General features: G+C 48.2%; 2 protein-coding genes across 2 annotated transcripts; both read right to left on the bottom strand.

The window, feature by feature from the left end:
* Positions 1-1,554: 1,554 nt before the first annotated feature.
* LOC149350033 (uncharacterized) lies at positions 1,555-17,176 on the bottom strand. Its single transcript, XM_089579042.1, has 4 exons — positions 16,972-17,176; positions 14,819-14,938; positions 12,003-12,263; positions 1,555-11,316 (listed from the first exon to the last, which is right to left on the bottom strand). The coding sequence occupies exons 1-4, from the start codon at positions 17,102-17,104 to the stop codon at positions 10,535-10,537; spliced, it is 1,296 nt and encodes a 431-aa protein (XP_089435168.1). The 5' UTR covers positions 17,105-17,176; the 3' UTR covers positions 1,555-10,534.
* Positions 17,177-17,889: 713 nt separating this feature from the next.
* On the bottom strand, positions 17,890-19,550 carry LOC149350032 (uncharacterized). The gene has a single exon (XM_089579041.1). The coding sequence runs from the start codon at positions 19,345-19,347 to the stop codon at positions 17,902-17,904; it is 1,446 nt and encodes a 481-aa protein (XP_089435167.1). The 5' UTR covers positions 19,348-19,550; the 3' UTR covers positions 17,890-17,901.
* Positions 19,551-19,803: the final 253 nt, after the last annotated feature.

Here is a 19,803-nt window from a genome sequence, read left to right as displayed (position 1 = left end):
TTCTAGACATTTTTGAACTGAAAGAGGGTGCTGCGGCCGTCCGGGCCCAGAAGGTGCGTCCTCCGGAGCTCGCCTTGGTGGGGCACCTCCGGGAACCTTCCGGATCCCTAAGTTGTGTGCTGCCCAGCCACCTCCCTTCCCACCAGCTTGGCCGTTTTGATCGGTGCCAGATTCTACGCACGCACGCATGCGTGCCCACGCACACTTGCTCGCACATACACAGACAGAGAGAGCGACCACGGCTTCTTCGCCGATGGGGCGTACCTTGAACTGTCATCGCGGACGAGGTTCGTGCTTCGAAGGCCGTGCAGTAGTGAGAGCGCAGGAATCGTCAGCGCTAAGCAGCCGTCGCCTCCGTGCTCTCGCTGAATAGTATTACTAAGCCGTAGCCTAGTTACTGCCGAGAACATTTTTCGTTCCGCTGCTGCGTGGGCTTCTAGTGGATGGAGGCCTTGTGGAAGGTGAGGTTGGTGGGTAAGTGGTGGGTGGCGTTTCAGGACGGAGGCCTCAATCGCCGAGGCTTCACACAGATGCAGATGAAGCCGGAGTCTTCGTCAAGTCACTGGCACTGCTGTCGCAGTGAAATAATGACCTTTGCTCATATTAGCAGACGGGCTCGCTGCCGGCCAGCGATGTCACGCCAGCGCCTTGTCCGCTTACAATTGTGTGGGGTACAGTCGATTCACAGTTCGTGCGTATTACACATATTTTGGGGGTTGGACATTTCGGTTTAAGGAGAAATATATATATATATATATATATATATATATATATATATATATCCCTGTTGAAAATTCCAGCAAAAGTCTTGCTGGATTTTACGCTGGTCACGTTGGAGAAAACGGTGGGCCGATTTGAAGTGTTGGTTTCCATGTTGGAGAAAACGGTGGGCCGATTGGAAGTGTTGGTTTCCACGGTGGGTGCTGGTGGAGCGAATGGGAGAGATGGTGGATGCACTAATGGCGGCGTTAGGCCACGCTGGATGGAGTGGAAATTGTGGTGGTTGCACTGGCACCTCCAGTACATAATATTGGGCTGAATGGAAACCACACTGGACACTTCAGTGAACACGATGGGACAGGATGGGCTTGGTGGTATCCATCGTGGTTATCTCGATGGGCCTGGCAGGCAACACTGGACTGTGTGGAAACCACGGTGGGAGGCTATGGATATGTACCTACTTGTTGGGCATGGCACAAACCATGGCTGCATTTGAATGGCTGATGCTGGGCAGCAGATACTGCATGCATGTGCTTATATGGTTGACAAAATGAAACTCATAAATGCACTAACAATCTCAGTGGGTCAGATCCATCAAATGTACACTTGGCACTCTATGCTGTTAGAATAAATACTGCATGACAAAATTCTTTTTTTACATGTGCATATGTTGACTTGACAATTTCACAAATATTTCAAAACTAACGATTTATATACTGGGGCTTAGAGTACCATTAGTAAAATATTTGTGAAAAAGTTTAACTTAATTTTTTACAAAATGAAGTTAAACTTCATTTTGTTTACAGAGCCCTGCATGCCTGAATCCAAACACAATTTCATTCAGAAAATTTTATTGAGCGTGATTTTCAAGACATTCCCAATTCAATTAACAAATTGTTAAGCACATAACTGGCCACATAGCTGCTTTGTACAAGGGTTTTGAATACAAATATATACACAGAATATTTCTACAAGGTTGATTGCACAGCACACTTATACACGCACCTTGGTACACAATTATCAGTACAACACTTTTTCAAAACAGAAATGCAGATATATACGAGGTCTGCTAGAAAAGTATCCGACCTTTTGCCGGAGAAAAAAAACTGGCATAAGTGGAGCGTTGGAAACCTAATCACCTTCAAAGTAGTCTCCTTGGGACTCCACATACTTCTTCCAGTGGTGCAGCCATTGTTGGAAGTATTCCGAAAAGGCCCCTTTCGGAATGGAGTTTAGCTCAGCTGTCGTTGCATCCATAATGTCCTCTCGTCTGAAATCGCGCTCCTTCAATGGCCTCTTGATTTTGGGAAGCAGCCACAAGTCACAGGGGGCCATATTAGGAGAGTAAGGAGTCTGTTGAACTACAGCAGTCTGGTTTTTGTCGAAAAAAGTGTGAATTTAGTGCGAGGAATGTGCAGGAGCATTGTCATGATGGATGCGCCAATTTCCTGTTGACCTCAGCTTCAGCCTCTTGCGCCGCACAGCACTACGCAGGCGACGGAGGACATCCCTGTAGTATTCTTTTGGTCAATGTTTACTTTGTGGGGTGCGTACGCGTGGTGTGCCACACAGAGGGAGTCAAAGAAAGCAGTCAGCATCACTCTGACATTGCTGCGCACTTGGCAGGCCTTCTTTGGTGTTGGTGACGTGGAATGCTGCCATTATGACGACTGGGATTTGGTTTCCGGGTCGTACCTGTACACCCAAGACTCGTCACCAGCGATTATGGTGTTGATGAAGTCGGGGTCACTGTTTCTGGAATCCAGCATATCCTGTGAGTCTTCAACACGAAGCTGCTTCTGCTCCACCGTAAGCAGCTTCGGCGCGAATATCGCTGCATCTTTCTCCATGGCCAAATTTTCGGTGATAATGGAATGTTCAGAAAAATTGGTGATGTCCACCTCTTCCACAATTTCTCGGATAGTCACACGATGGTCCCGCGTCACCACAGCGCTCACTTCGGCAATGACCTGGCCATTTCGGCATGTTGATGGCCGACCGGAGCGTGGCTCCCTGTGCACTGATGTGCGGCCGTCTTTAAACCAATTGTACCATTGCCTAATCTGTGTGCTGCTCATAGCATGGTCACCGAAAGCCGTCTGAATATTCCGAATGGTTTCCACTTGGCTGTCGCCTAGTTTCTGGCAAAATTTGATGCAGCAGCGTTGCTCCTGTCGCTCCGCCATTTTCCTTGCAATAAAAAACCGACGAGAGCACTGCGCACTGCCTCACTCAAACGCTACGTGCCAGTGACTGACGCCATCGGCAGGCGAGAAAAAATTTGTGCATGCGCACGAAGGTTCGAGGTAGGCTGGTGCAAGCGTGCTTGTTTCAAATCCATAAGGTTTTCGTAAAAAAAAATAAAGTCGGATACTTTTCTAACAGACCTCGTATATATATATATTGCCACGTATCATTGTAGCGTCCGTTCGTTCACACAAGGCCGCAGAAAAAGGGTGTTATCATTTTTGTTCGTGACGCCAGAAGCGATCGGTCTAATCTCGATTGTTTACAGCCATGAACAGCTGCATCTACATGTTTCCAGATTACTCTAGATGATCTCGGCCTGTTATCTCGAAGTTTCCTTGACGGCTTTAAATTGAGCGATGCCGCGAGCAGTGGGCATTTGTAGTTCGACGACCGACGAGCACGCTTGTTGCTTACGCCGCCGCCGAGTGATTCAGTTCTTTTGCGGGCGCAAGTCAGCCCAAATAAAGAGCTTCGTTTCCAAGACTGGTTGGTGTCTTCCTGACCGCTGGAATGCCGTCACTACAACGTGACATCTGGTGGAGGTGCTAAGTAGCCTTTCATGTTCCGGACACCCCCTACAAGTCGTGACGCCAGCCCTCTGAGTCATCTACCGCAGGACCCGAGTCCAGTTCACAGCGCAAGCTGACGCCTGCAAGGGGACGCACCAGAGTTCGGGATTCTGCCGGACCCTACCCGGAAGCGGAAGCCAGCAGGAACGTCCACCATGAGCTTGCCCCAGACGACCACTCCAGTCATTCTTCAGCAGCCCCAAGTGCCACCAACCTTCGACGCTTCGCCTGGCGCCGACCCCGAAGAATGTCTGAACAGTTCGACCGTGTGGCTGTCTTTAACAACTGGGACGATGCCATGAAAATTAGGTACGTCTTCTTTGCCTTGGAGGGACCAGCAAGAATCTGGTTTAAGAATGAGGAAGCTATCCTTACGGATTGGGAAACCTTCAAGGAGCAGCTTCTCAAGACCTTCACAAACGTCGTGAGAAAGGAGAGAGCCCAGCAGCTGCTACAGTCTCGCATACAACACCCAAACGAGACCGTTGCAGTATACACTGAGGAGATGAAGCGTCTCTTCCGGCGTGCCGACTCGAGCATGAAGGAGGAAGAAAAGGTCAAGCTGCTTATGCGAGGAGTTAAAGAGCAACTCTTTGCGGTCCTCGTACGAAACCCACCGAAAACCGTTGCGGAATTCGTCGAAGAGGCATCCACAATGGAGAAAACTCTCGACGCCCGAGCCCGCCAGTATGACCGCCAGCAGCGAATTTTCTCAGCAAACTGCCTGGACACCGCTAACAACGATAACCTGCGGGAAGTTATCCGTCAAGTTGTGCGAGAGGAGCTCCGCCGATTGCTGCCAACGGGAACGCAGCCGCAGCTTTCATCACTCACTGACGTCGTCCGGGACGAGGTTCAACAGGCCTTGGGTGTGACGCCGACACCCACACAACCTCCACAGCCCACAGCCATGACTTACACCGCAGCTGTGCGCCGTCCTGCCCCTCGACGACGGGACCCAAGCCCCTATCGCCCTCAGCCAGCTGCGTTGGACCGCCGCCCTTTCACCCCAATCCGCCCGTCCTACGAGCGACGTGCACAGCCAAGAAAATGCGACGAGTGGAGAACTCCCGACCAGCGCCGCCCACTATGCTTCCACTGCGGCGAAGGCAGTCACATTCTCGGGTACTGCCCATACAGGAGAATGGGCATCCAAGGGTGTTCTTACGACGCCCCACGACCCCGACCCGGCCAGCGACCAGCCGAAATCGAGGAGTTTTTGCGTCGGGAAGAATGCTCACCGCCCAGCCGCCTATCACGTTCCCCGTCGCCATCGTCACCGCGCTTTGTATTTCCTAGCCGGGGCTACGCAGTGCGTGGACGCTCCCCCAGCCCCCGAAAATTAAACTGAATAAAGCAGCTTCTGGAGGTGAGGTTGCTTCCGAGCGCAAGTACAAAGATCCTCCTCGACAAAAACCCAAGTCCATGCCTCGACTACGACGACAACACCGACGACAACGACGACGACGATGCGGCCAGACTTGAAACTTTTACCGCTGCCCAGTGAAGTAACGTCGGAGTACGCCCACCGCAGCCTCACTACCCGACGAAGCTGAGATCGTACACCGAAGACCACGTGTAGCACGAAAACGCGAACAAGTGACCTTGAAGTTACGGTCGACAGTCACGCGGTTACTGCTTTGGTCGACACAGGAGCTGACTACTCTGTCATGAGCGGGCCATTCGCTGTCCGACTACGGAAAGTGACAACTTGGGATGGCCCGCTGATCCGCACCGCAGGTGGTAACCTTATTACGCCGTCAGGACGCTGCACCACGAGAGTTACAGTAAATGGGCGAACCTATGCCACAACCTTCCTGGTCCTACAGAAATGCTCGCGAGACGTGATTTTGGGAATGGACTTCCTGAATAAGCATCGGGCGATCATCGACCTTCGATACAAGTCGATCAAGCTTTCCACGGACAAAGCCATATCTGCAGCGACGACAGCGACTCATCACGTTGCCTTAAACGTCCTCGACGAAGCACTGAGCGTGCCGCCCGATCAAGTGTCATCGCCTGCGTAGGTACAGGAGACATCGAAACTGCCGAAGGCCTCGTCGAGGGGAACACCCAGTTACTCCTTGATCGAGCACTGGGCGTCGCAAGGGGAGTCGCCCAAATCCGAAATGGCCAAGCCCAGGTGCTGCTAACCAACTTCACCGAAGAATACCGGCATCTAAACAAAGGTACGACGATCGCTTTCCACGACGAGCTGGCAGACATCAGAGATATATTTGCCCTAGCCGACCAACCCGTAGAACCATCTGAACAAGGCCATCGCAGACATGCTCTCCATGTACATCGACGCCGAACACAAGATGTGGGACTCCATTCTGCCCTACGTGATCTTCGCCTATAACACTGCCGTCCAGGAGACAGCCAGATCTACCCCATTCGAGCTTGTATACGGCAGGAAGCCCACGACAACAGTCGACGCAATGCTCCCGCACGTTTCCGACGACGACAACCTCGACGTCGCCGCCTACCTTCATCGCGCCAAGGAAGCCCGAAGACTTGCGCGGCTTCGCATTCAAGACCAGCAGCACACCGACGCCCGACGCTACAATCTGCGCCGACGAGACACGCATTACACGCCAGGTGATCGTGTTTGGATATGGACGCCAGTTCGCCGCTGTGGATTGAGTGAAAAGTTGCTGCAACGCTACTTTGGCCCGTACAGGGTTCTGCGTCGCATCGGTGACCTCGACTAGGAGGTCATCCCCGACGGCACGACAGCATCTCAGCGACGCCGCACACGGCCGGAAGTCGTACATGTCGTACGCCTGAAGCCATATTATGAACGCTAAAGGACTCGAGGTTTGCATTCTCCGTGTTTATTTTCATTTTTAAGCATCGAGACGATGCCTCTTTGGGAGGGGGGTAATGCCACGTATCATTGTAGCATCCGTTTGTTCGCACAAGGCCGCAGAAAAAGGGTGTTATCATTTTTGTTAGTGACGCTAGAAGCGACCGGTCTAATCTTGATTGTTCACAGCCATGAACAGCTGCATCTACGTGTTTCCAGATTACTCTAGATGATCTCGGCCTGTTATCTCGAAGTTTCCTTGCCGGCTTTAAATTGAGCGATGCCGCGAGCAGTGGGCATTCGTAGTTCAACGACCGACGAGCACGCTTGCTGCTTACGGCGCCGCCGAGTGATTCAGTTATTTTGCAGGCGCAAGTCAGCCCAAACAAAGAGCTTCGTTTCCAAGACTGGTTGGTGTCTTCCTGACCGCTGGACTGCCGTCACTACAACGTGACAATATATTGATACATGCATTCGAAGAAGAGACAGAAGTAGCGCATGCGCTAGAAGAGGAAGAAGTTAGTTGGCTCTCTCGCGCGCGCTCGAACCACTAGGAGACCGCCGCAGGTTTTTCGTCTCTGCGTGGGTGTTCTTTTTGGCGTTGCACGCTACAGTTTGGTGGAGGTGCTGGGTACGCTTCCCGACCTGCAAACTCCGTACAGCGTCACTACGGACCTCACACCGGTTCACCAGCGACCCAGCCGCCGTCTCCGCGGAGAGTCGCCTGAATTTGGGCCCCTTCCCCCGCCAACAAGGACGACGCAGCCTCGACCGCCGAGTCCAACTGACATGGCCACTGACACCAGGACCCAGCCGCCGATCCAGCCTCTACCGTCGAGTCCAACTGCCATGGCCGCTGACACCAGGCCCCTGGCGCCGATCCTTTGCCACCCACCGCGAACACCGCCATCTTTTCACGGTGACGTGTTCGAAGATGCTGAGGACTGGCTGGAGACGTTCGAGCGGGTCGCACGCTACAACGGCTGGTGCGACGAGCGCAAGCTGAATAACGTCTACTTTGCCCTGGAAGAGTCTGCTCGGACGTGGTTTGAAAACCACGAGGCTACACTTCCCACCTGGGAGACGTTTTGCCGGAGTCTCCTGGCTACGTTCCCCAACGCTGACCGCTGGGAGAAGGCCGAAGCTGCGCTGCACTCCCGAAATCAGCGCACGAACGAAAGCGTGCGCATGTACACCGAAGACATGGCCCGTCTTTTCAAGCGCGCCGACCCCAGCATGACAGAGGAGAAGAAGCTGCGCCATCTCATGCGTGGGGTTAAGCAGGAGCTGTTCGCGGGCCTCGTGCGCAGCCCACCCCGCACGGTGGCGGAATTTCTAACCGAGGCGACCACGATGGAGACGACGCTGCAACAACGGGCCCGCCAGTACAACCGGGACATCAACTGCATGGTGCCCGAAGGCTTTTCGTCGTGTCTCGGCGGCAGTGTAGACACCTTGCGTGAACTAATTCGCTCCGTTGTCCGGGAGGAACTGCAACGGATCCATCTGCCTCAGGTTGCACCTGCGCCGCTGGCAGCGCTGTCCGAAGTTGTCAGGGACGAGGTGCGACAGGCTGCGCAGGCACCTCCTGTCCCCGAAGCGCCATCCCGGTTCGATGACCGACCCACGTACGCATCTGTTGTACGTCGCACGACAGGCTACGGTCCCATTACCCCAACGCCTGGCGTGAGCAACATCGGCACATGTCACGCAAGCGTGCCTGGCTACGGTGTGACCCCGTCGACCTCCGTGAGTAACATCGCCACGTATTCTGCAACCGCATCTGCTACAGCTGGGCCACGCCCTCGCAAGTCGGATTTGTGGCGTACACCGGACCGCAGGCCTCTCTGCTACCACTGTGGGGAGCCTGGTCACCTCTACCGCGCCTGTCCGTACCGCCAAGTGGGCCTTCGCGGTTTCCATCCCGACGCACCCTGCCCTCAGAACGGCGAACGACCGCATGAGATTGCACAGCATCTCTGGGCACGCCAGAACCCTGCCTACTCTGGAAGGCGCGAGTCCCGTTCCCCTTCGCCTCTCCGTTATCGCTCTTCCAGCCCTGGCCGCCAGAGTAGCTCTGCTGGCCGCCGCTCGCCGAGTCCGCGTCGGGAAAACTAACACCAGCGACCTCTGGAGGCAAGGCCGCTGACGTCGGGACGTGTCAAGATCCTCCATCGCGGAACCCTCGAGCCGACGATACCCGGACAGAGAGAGGCAGCGACAGTATCAGATACGCTGCATCCGATTTGCGTGTGCAATATACACACAATATGAGGATCTAATTACACTAAGAATTGATTTGGTTTTCACATTGGATGAGAGAACTCCACTATAGCAAACACACACCTTCACTGTAGTCTCAAGAAAGCATAGCTGTTGTCTGGCTGATAACCCACCAAAAATGATAGCTGTCCATACATATGACCGGCCGCGGTGGTTCAGTGGTTATGGCGCTCAGCTGCTGACCCGTAAGACGCGGGTTTGGATCCTGACCACGCCAGCTGAATTTCCATGGAGGCGAAATTATAGAGGCCCGTGTACTGTGCGATGTCAGTGCACGTTAAAGAACCCCAGCTGGTCGAAATCATTCCAGAGCTCTGCCCTACGGCATCCCTCATAGCCTGAGTCGCTTTGGGACGTTGAACCCCACTAAATCAAATCAAACATCTATACATATATTGTACTGTTTTGCAAACTAAACCTGTGGACCTGGCTAAAAAAGTACACACGGCGAGAACAAATCTGCCATGTTCATTGGTATAGATATGAGTTTTTCCTTGGAAAGCCTTGCAACTCCGAAATGCCATGACATTCAACTCCAAAACACCACTGCACTCCCTAACAAAATGACTATAATGTATCCGAAAATATTTCTTCGCACTGAAATGTGATAAATGGCTGGCTAACCAACTTCTATTCGCATATGGAACTATGAATGGTTTTTCCCATGTACCTACTCTATGTGGCTAAACGTGTCTTCGATGTTCTTGGGCTGAGCTCAATTCAGGTTCAACCCTTTTCATTATCCTCTACATTTCTGACTGAAGGCAAGTACTGGTAAGGTACTTGCCGTCTCGCATGCATACACACCCTTCTTGCATGCGGGAGGTATGGGGTTCAACCCCCAGTGCCGCCAGGTACGCACCGGTGATACAATGGGTACAAGCTTTCCCCTTCCTGGTGCTCGGCTTCTTTAGGGTGAAATGCTTAGGAAATGGGTCTTTGAACCCACCTTGAGTTAAAAAAGGGTTGCATGTGGGCTTTCACTGCACAAGGCAGATTTAGGGTTGTTTGACGGCGTAATGAATCACTGGCCCGTCAACGCATTGGTTATACACTTTCGTCTATTGTAGCTATTATACATTTTCCTCTTGGGGGCTAGTGGTAACCTGGCATTTATGATCTGCGAGTAACCGCTAAATGCACTGCACTCCAATCTTAATCTCAAAGTTATTATACTCTAGTGCAGGGGTTCTCAAACTTTTTTGCTTGGAGGAACCCCAAAATCCTTCAATAAGTTCCAGGGAATCCCCCCCCTCGCTTTCACTTACCAGCAATGTTGTCGAGTGCATTTTTGCAAAGGGAAAGTTGCAGAGGTTAAATGTTTACTGCACAGATTAATGCAAATACTAATATGTGATGTGCGATGGGTGGTACTGCTTCCCTTTTAAGAGCAAGTCAAAGCGTGGCTCAGTAGCACTCAGAGCCAGTCTCATATCAGCTGCCGGGTCAGGGCCGGTGAGGGTTCTCGCGGAACACAAGACAGCCCGCGGAACCCATGTTCCGCGGAACCCAGTTTGAGAACCCCTGCTCTAGTGAACCGAAACTGCGGCCTAAGTTATATTCTCTTTGAACTTCCAACGCTTGCTTCCCTATCATAAACTGTTGTTTCCTTCAAAAGATGTTGAACATGACATTAAATTTCTTCATATTAAACTGTCCTGCCCAGGTCCACAGTCATACTCAGGAATTCATACCCTGAGTCAATGTCATCAGCAAATCGCAGATTACAAAGGTACTTTCGATTAACATCTATCCTCAGCTCTTCCCAGTCCAGATCTCTGAGCACCTTCTGTAAACATGTGAAAAACGAGACATAAGGCCTAACCAAGCAGTATGTTAGCAATCTACAAAGGCCATGTTTACAACTGGTTGCCAGCAATGCCCATAAATTGTTCATCTAGCTTTAGTCTCTTTCTACCTTATTTGGCAGATCGCAGATGAATGTTCTGTCAATATCTGGAACCTCTAGAAACAAACAACTGTCAGCCACATCTCCCGGAAGCACAACATCCCATGCTGTATCAAAAGATAGGAAGCATTCCTTTATGTGCGGAGGTGAATGAATCACGTCCGCAATAATTACAGGCCGACAGATTAAAATGCACGTTGCACTTTCTTGCAAAAACAGAATCTTTTCAAGACGTTTGTAATTGCCGCCTTTTGTCCTCACAAAAGTAGTGTCGGATTTCGATGGCCTTTTGTACGCAGTGCTGTGTATGATTTGTTTTGACAGCACAAAGCGCTCATACTCTACGGCAACTGACGTCTTTACTCCACAGTGAAGGTGCAGTGAATGCTGCTCAGTGATGTTCAAAGCAATCTCTTTTCCAGCCCCTAAAAGGCAGAGATCACTGATGTGCTTTGCGTTGTTCACCGGCGAAAAGCTAATCAGTTCCTCACAAAACCTCTTTTCCATCAGAGGCAGATGGGTGCTCCCAATCAGTTGCTGTAGCTGCTGGTGCATGACCACCCTCTCCACAACTTGCTGAGGCATCCCATTTGCAGCAGATACTTGACGTACAATGGCTCCATTACCACCTTCAAAAACGAAGGCCGAATGGGCCCACAAAGGTCCAAGTGACCGGACGCAGTTTGCCAGATGAAGCAAAGCATGCATATTGAATGTCATAGATGCAATGCCATATAAGGAATGGCACCGAATTACAAAGTGCTCCAACAGGGACTCTGAAATGAAAAGTTAAGTCAGACTCACTAATTGAAAAATAATAAAAACAGTCTTCACAAATTGCACTGCATCACAACTTCACCATCTGCTTACTACATAATTATTTATAGGTTCAGCAAATAGAACATTTTGTAATACTTAAAGTAATACAAATTATGCAAAAAAGAAAAATCACTCATGAAAGAAGCAACCAGGTCTATGCCATAAATGATGCCTGCACCATCATTGTCTCCCTCCAAAAGCAGTTCAAAGCTAATTCACCATAACCTCCCTTCTTCAGTGATATCTAGCAGTCTGACCATATAACCCTAAAAAAGCAATCCTGACACTCTTGTACTGTAGTTGGACAATATGGACTTACAACTTCTGATAAGTTGTTTTTTTACGCTAAACTAATAAATCAAGGACAAAGTAAGCTACTTCTATAAATCACTAAAAGCAAATGTCAGAATTTTCAATGCTTCATTTATGCGCGGCAACTAGAAAGTGACCTAGAAACTGAACTGACATATTTAATAGCACTTTTGTATCAAAGTACCTGGCATAAAAATAATACACTTTAAATATTTTATGCTGTGTCAGCTCAATTCTGGCAACAGTGAGCCAAATGTAAAGCAAAATTGCAAAAAAAAGTCTGCTATCACTTTCCATGCCACTTAGCACTGCGTCCTCCATTGTACCTCACCTGCTTTGTCAATTTCTGAGAAGGTGATGTCTTCCCGTAGAAGGATGTGCAGGGCCTCTGAAAGTTTGGCAAGGTGCCTCCAGTATTCAGCCTGAAGAATGCCTTCCAGGCAAGGCAGGGCATAAAATAAAATCCAATGCCTCCACTCCGACGCCTTCCAGTGAGACCGCTCTGTGATGGCTCGTGGCAATCTCGTGATGCAGTGTGGAGGTTTTATAGCCAGCAGTCTAGAATCTATTCTTGACACTGCTGATGGGGCACCTAAGAGATGAAAATACCACAACATTTCATTCTATTCGCAGGTATTCGGCCTCTTTTATTACAAGTTCTCTATTCTTCCCACTTAAAAGCAGTAATTAATGCATAAGTAAATGAACATATCTATTCATTCTCATGCCTTGTGCTCATCTATGCAATATTTGGCAATGTAAAATACACGTCAAGGTAAAGTATAAGTTAGCCTCCAATGAGGGCAGACAGGTGTTAAGGTAGTCTTTTGCACAAAAGCAAGATGCACCTTAGCTGCTGCTTTCCATGTCAAGAGCTTGGTAAAGTTGCCGTTCTGTGTCCATGGTTCAGTATGCATATATGCTAATGCTTCATACCCTAATATGCTAATGCTTCATACCCACGTATAGTGATATCAACATAGTGTTCCTGCCCCCTGGCTAAGCTTAGGACCTTAGCCATGTCCCTTCCAGAGGCACATGTAGGAACCGAAGTGAACGGCAGTAAGAATTTCAACCACTACAAATGCCACTAAAGAAAATCCCCCATTCTTCACTATGAACAGCTGAACACAGTAGATATGACATAATTTACTCAAAAGCTCTACAGCTTAATCTGGATAACTGAAACCTGAAGGGAAGTGACAATTTCTTTGAATTATAAAGTTCGTACTAAAGCAAGCCTGACCAGTAACGAGAGGTGATTGACTACACTGTGTGAATAACCACACTGCAGACATGTCTCAACAAGTCTGGCAGTTTCGTGTGTACATGTCCTCTCATCAATAAGAGCAAGTGGTAGCAAGGCACCTGTCAGTGCCAGTAACACATCGATACATCTTGTCAGCCATTCTCCCATGGCTGTAAATGTATACCAGAGCAGTGCTGCAGCAACTATTGTGCAAAGAAAGCTGAGCAACGAACACTACCATGACTTTCAATAAAGGTGAAAAAGCAGCATGTATAACACATGCACAGCTGGAACAGAGCTGGTGATAAGCAGCATGTGCTGATAGCAGATGGGCATGGCAGTTAATGACAAGCTGTGCGTACATGCAGCACCACCAGCACTTTGGTGGTAAGCAGCATGAGCTGATAGCAGATGAGCATGGCAGATAATGGCAAGCTGTGCATGCATGCAGCACCACCAGCACATTGATAACGGTGAACTTATGGCACTCAGTATGACTGGCTGCCACAGTTACTGGCGCACATATTCTTGGTGTTTGGCTAAAGGCAAGCCACTGCACTGTTGTGCTTCACTAGCCGTAGCAGGCCAGCTGTGCTGCCAGATTGAATCAGCTGCAATTATGCTTGTGCATTCTCATTTCTGCGAGCATTCTCCCACTGAAATAAGCGTGGTATTGATAAGACTGAGGTGGCATTTTGAGTAAAAGAAAAGCCCGAATTAGCAAGATTCCACTGTACAATAACAAATCAAGACAGCGTACCGAAAAATGTCACAAAAAGCTCCAGTCTCCTTTAGTATAAGTTGTGTGCACTGCTAGCCTTTGATAACCACGTTATAAACATATATTCAATAATGCCATGCGCACAAACGAAGTATAACCAAGCTATCTGCAACTCCTTTTAGTTTAGTTTCCTTGACAGGCAGAGAGACACGATCTCGCCTATGCTATTCACTGCCTGTTTACAGGAGGTATTCCGGGGCCTGAAATGGGAACAGTTGGGGATAAGAGTTACTGGAGAATACCTAAGTAATTTGCGATTCGCTGATGACATTGCCTTGCTAAGTCACTCAGGACATGAACTGCAAAGCATGTTCAATGAATTAGACAGGCAGAGCAGAACGGTGGGGCTAAAAATTAACATGCAGAAAGCCAAAGTAATGTTCAACAGCCTAGCAAGGGAACAGCAGTTCGCAGTTAGTAGCCAGGTGCTGGAAGTAGTAAGAGAATATGTCTACTTAGGGTAGGTAGTGACCGCAGATCCGGATCATGAGAGGGAAATAACTAGAAGAATAAGAATGGGGTGGAGCGCATATGGCAAGTTATCTCAGCAGGTTCTCTCAGATCATGAATGGCAGTTTACCAATATCCCTCAAGAGAAAAGTATACAACAGATGTTTCTTACCGGTACTCACCTACGGGGCAGGAACGTGGAGGCTAACAAAGAGGGCTCAGCTTAAGTTAAGGACAACGCAGCGAGCTATGGAAAGAAAAATGATAGGTGTAACGTTAAGAGATTGGAAGCGGGCAGAGTGGGTGAGAGAACAAGCGCGTGTTAATGATATCCTAGTTGAAATCAAGAGGAAGAAATGGGCTTGGGCAGGGCATGTAATGCGAAGGCAATATAACCGCTGGTCCTTAAGGGTAACGGAGTGGACTCCAAGAGAAGGCAAACGTAGCAGGGGCAGCAGAAAATTAGGTGGGCGGATGAGATTAAGAAATTTGCGGGAATATGGTGGCCGCGGCTGGCGAAGGACAGGGTTAATTGGAGAGAGACATGGGAGAGGCCTTTGCCCTGCAGTGGGCGTAGTCAGGCTGATGATGATGATGACCACACTAACTTAATTACACTACTACCTATTCCATGCAGAGCATGCAATATTTAAAAGCAGTACATTACCAATGTAGAAGCGCTGAGCACAGTTCGAAGTAGACATGATTGTGTCAGTCAGCTGTTTCACAACGCCTTGCAGAACACTATGCATGTACTCCACACTAATCCCATTGACAAGGTCAAGACCTATGGAAAAAACGTACGTTTTATATTAAACTGCACAAAAAGACATGTGCACCTGCACAACCTTCGCCTCACTCCACCGTTACAATTTATTGTGGTGTAACCACATGTCACCGCAGGGCATGAAGCACAGTAGTAGCTACCCTGAAATGCTGGCCATGATTAAAGGGTGCTAAAATACCCTGAAAGATAAATCTTAGCACTGTGGACCTTCTACAGAGCTTGAAGTCAATGCCAATAATTCAAAATCTTTATTTTATGAGAACTAAGTATTATGCTAGACTGACCAATACTACGTTGTTGATTTCCTTAAAATTGCACTAAAGAGGAACCGAAATCATCTTTTTAACACGGGAACTCTATCTACACTCTCCAAGAATTCTTATAAACTTTGAATTACTGTCGTGTGTGTCCGATTTCCCTATTAAATTTAATGAAACGTCCCGGGTCCTGCCTTTTTTTTTTAACTCACCTCCGAAAAGAGGAGTCAGCCAACACGTGGAGTCCCTTATCAGCCAGTCACACGGCTGCTTAGCTTTTACTTTTATTTTGTTAGCTTGCCACGAATAGTTTCAGTCTCAGACTACATTGCAAATTAGGCCCATGAAATAAAAATACGCATGGAATCTTTCCTTTTGCTGATCGCTACGTATCACTCTGCCAATGGCAGAGCAGCAAGCCGCCACGCAGCTGGTTGAAAGGCACTCCATGCGTTGGCTGACTCCTCCTCTTTTTGGAGGTGAATAAAAAAAAAGGCGAGAGCTGGGACATTTATTTCGATTAAATAGAGAAGTCAGCAGCACAGGACAATAATTGACGTTTCCAAGAATGCTCAGAGCGTGCAGATCGAGTTCCCACGGTAAAATGAGCTCAGAATCCTCTTAAGTGCACCTTTAAGTAACCTATGACAACAATGCTGAGGACTACAGCACAGCTATACGGCATTCCTCTGTGGCACAGAAACAAAAGCTGCATAATCAGTTAATTCTTATTCAAGACAAAGCTTGCTTTGGTACATTCAGGTGAATTGAAGAGCTGCACAACTTTTTCTCAAACCCTGCCTCTTTCCCAGTCAGATGCAACACACTAAACCAATCCAAAAGAAAGACAATTAGTACCATTATTGCCCAGATGCATACAATGCAAAATCTGGATCAGAAGTGGCATCGCATATAAGGCCATGCACACGTGTAATGTCACAACTACCACATTCTTCCACTCTTGAGTATCACTGCTCTGCCTGCATGTACTTCAGCTCAAAATCATGCAGAAACATGTATTAACTTCATTCTATCATTGAACAGCAAGTGTTCACAGCATACCAACACAGCAATATTGGCACAAGTATGTGTCAGCCTTGTACTACATCTCACACAGCAAGAATGCCACTTAATTTCAATTTCTGTAAAGTGCCGGCATCAATAGTAATATCCCACATTACAAAAAGATATCCACAACAGGTCTGTCAGTAAAACAACGCCTATATTTATAACGGTCAGTGAGGGTGGTTATTTCTAAGATTTCAAACATGTACGTGCATTGGGAGGAGCCCTGGGAAGAAATGGAAGAAATAAGCATTCACTTTGCATCTTAGTGTCACCGTATGTTGCACTTGCTGCAAGTTCACACACATGAATTGAGACTGAAAATAATTGTTTTTTAATCACACTTGTAATCTCACGAATAACCTCACTTGCTCCATCCAAACAAAGCAATCATTTTGTATCACTCATTGGTAAAGTGGAAAACAAGCCCTAACACACATCTTTTATCAGCCATACACAGATAAGCCAAAATCATACTTAGTACCTTCCTCGGGCATGTTAAATAGTTTAGTATTACTCATTACCTGCCAATCATAGTTACACAGATAACTGTTCATGAGTGGTTAGCCACAGCCAGTGACTATAGGCTCAAGTTTTGCAACATGCTACACATATGAGCAGTAATAATTACAACTAATTCTGAGACAGTCAAGAAATGCAGAGATAATACTTCATAGAATAATGCAACTGAACAACAAAATGAAAGCTTACCTCGCAAGTTCATTAGAGCAGATGGCCCTTTGAAGCCATTGATAGTGTCGTCATATTTGACAGCATCCTTCATGTCTTTCACATTCATCTTGGATGTCCTGGCTTCTGGTGGGTCTTGTGAAACATACCGCATACTCCCTTAAAACAAATCATAACACAAGAAGCAAATGTAAAAAATATTTATGCTTGTACAAAGTGCAAATACTTAAGGATCGCATTAACCTGTACAGGCACAAATTATTACCGAAAGGAAGAAAAAATGTTAAAATTAGGCAATCTTTTTGCAGAAGATGCCCAATTGCACAAAAAAATTTCCATTCTCCAGATGCTTAATTATTGATTTGTCAAAACTTCGTACTTACAGTGTTTGGTTTGGTTTATGGGGTTTAACGTCCCAAAGCGACTAAGGCTATGAGAGACGCCGTAGTGGAGGGCTCCGGAAATTTCGACCACCTGGGGTTCTTTAACGTGCACTGACATCGCACAGTACACGGGCCTCTAGAATTTCTCCTCCAAAGAAATTCCAGCCGCCGCGGCCGGGATCGAACCCGCGTCCTTTGGGTCAGCAGCCGAGCACCATAGCCACTGAGCCACCGCGGCGGCGTACTTACAGTGTGACACCATAAAAGCCTCAGGGTATCAATTACACTGCTTTTTACTCACTCTTGTCATAATGTCATAAGAACTCATTGTATAAAGAAAACACAATTTAAGCATTTTAAAGCACTCATCCTTGCAAGACATACACAAGAAAATGTACACTGACCTGTCTCACCATAGCTACCATAAAATGCAGTGGCATTCATCACAAAAACGATTTTTTTTAGTTCATTTCGCATGCCTGCTTTGAAATGGTTCTGCAGACAAATTTGAGCATTTCGACACTGAATTATACAAGTTTATATGCAGAGCATAAAGTGATTAATGTCATCATGCCCACCACTCACAAAATCCTAGCAGTGTATTTGAATATGTGCATAATAAGCTATAGCTGCACGGTGCAATTCTTATTTCAAATACTGTAAGCCAAAATTGTAAAAGCAAAGCAAGAACACAAAGCTCTTCCTTACCTTCAGCATATGTACCAGGGATCAAGCACCACGGACACCCAAAATATCCATTGAAATTCACCATGTTGAGCACAGCTGCCCTTGCTGGCGTATCCACTGAACAGCACAGCACGAAAGGCTTTGACATGTGCTCTTGAGAATCGTATGTCCATTTCACAGCCTTTGCCTTGTTGAATTCAGACACAAACTTCTCCAGGAAAAGCTGCATGTTTGGGTGTGTTCGACCGAACCAAAGTCCTGCCACAACTGGTTGTTTAAATCTCAGCTGTGGTGGCAATTCATTAATGATGAACTGAAGTGGCCAAACTGATGTTTTCGAGGACTTCCATACAGGACTTCCGTCCGTATTTATGGTTAACGTGACGTCGTCTCTGCCCAGCCGCCTTGAACGCCGCAGCAGTTTGTAGCTCTCAGCATCTGTGATATCTGTGACCTGGGCTGACGGCTCTTCAGTTTCCTTGCCTCGCTGTCCTTCAAGCCTTCTTAAATTTGTGTGCAGATCTGCTTTGTTTCTCTCAATCAAGAATCGCAGCTGTTCCTCAATATCCATCGTGATGAAGAAAAGCCCACGCACTCTGAGCAGTTGAAGGCTTTCAACCTGCATGCAGGTAGGGCACTGCGCAGAGTTCTGCTGCTGTTGCATTACGGTACCACAGGGCTCGCAGACATAGTGGTACTGTGCAATTTCTTGCTTTTGCTGGGACCACAGCTTCCGAAAAGCGTACTTGCTCTGAGGCAATACGTTTGTCCCAAACAAAAAGTTTATCAACTTGGACAGATCGCCAAGGGCGCTCCACGTCAGCCCGTGCGAGATGGCGAATGCCATAACAGCAGCAATCGCACCAGTCTTTGTAACCGGCGAATTTGGCAGCCTCTCATCGTCCGCCTGCTCAAACCACTGCGGAGGCGGGCAATTTTCTTCGTCGTCACCATCGTCGTCGTCTTCGTCGTCACCATCGTCGTCGTGGCTGTCATCGAGATCATAGTAACCAGAGTTACTTTCACTGCAGTCACCGGACTCGTCAAACGAAGCATAGCTGCCTGCAGTCGCGTCGACCGCGTCGTCGCTGGCACTGTCCGGCGCAGCACCCACGTCGTGCTGCACGAATGTTCCCGGCGGATCATGCGGGCCAGCTACGCGCACATCGCTTCCAGGCAATGCAGACGCAGTGCCGGCGGCTCCAGGGGAGGCATAAACCTTTCCGCGTCGGTAGAAAGTCGACGGCGGCAAATTGAAATAGCTGTCGCGCTCGAGGTACCGTTTGCGCCTGTTTTCCGGCTGACGGTCCGGCGGGTCTGACATCATCAGACGCGCAGCACTCCGCACATGCGTTTAAACTAAAATATCCGATGCAGCAGGATAAGATACAGGATCGGCGACGACTCGAGCTTCTCTAGATATCCGTACTAAAATATCCGATGCAGCAGGATAAGATTCAGGATCGGCGACGACTCGAACAAGCACATGCGACGTTCGAAAGAAGCATGGAAAGAAGCATCCAAGGAAAGAAGCAATAAAGGACCGATATAGAGCTGTATGCAGGAATGCAAAGACAAATGTTGTTGATCTTTTTCCTGAAGCAGGGTGTTAATAGCAATAAACAAGAAAATAACTTATTTTGTTTATTTCTAAAGAAAAAAATGTGCATGGTCGGTCATTTCTGCAAGTTTCGTTAAAATGCACCTTCGTGGCGACAGAGGGGCAATAATTATTGCTATAGCAAGGAAGGCGAAAGAAGCTCTTGCTATCTTGTGCGGAGGG

This window comes from Amblyomma mixtum, chromosome 3 (assembly GCF_055824585.1).
Source record: "Amblyomma mixtum isolate Tamu chromosome 3, ASM5582458v1, whole genome shotgun sequence".
NCBI lineage: Eukaryota > Metazoa > Arthropoda > Arachnida > Ixodida > Ixodidae > Amblyomma > Amblyomma mixtum.
This window is presented reverse-complemented; position numbering and strand designations above follow the sequence as displayed.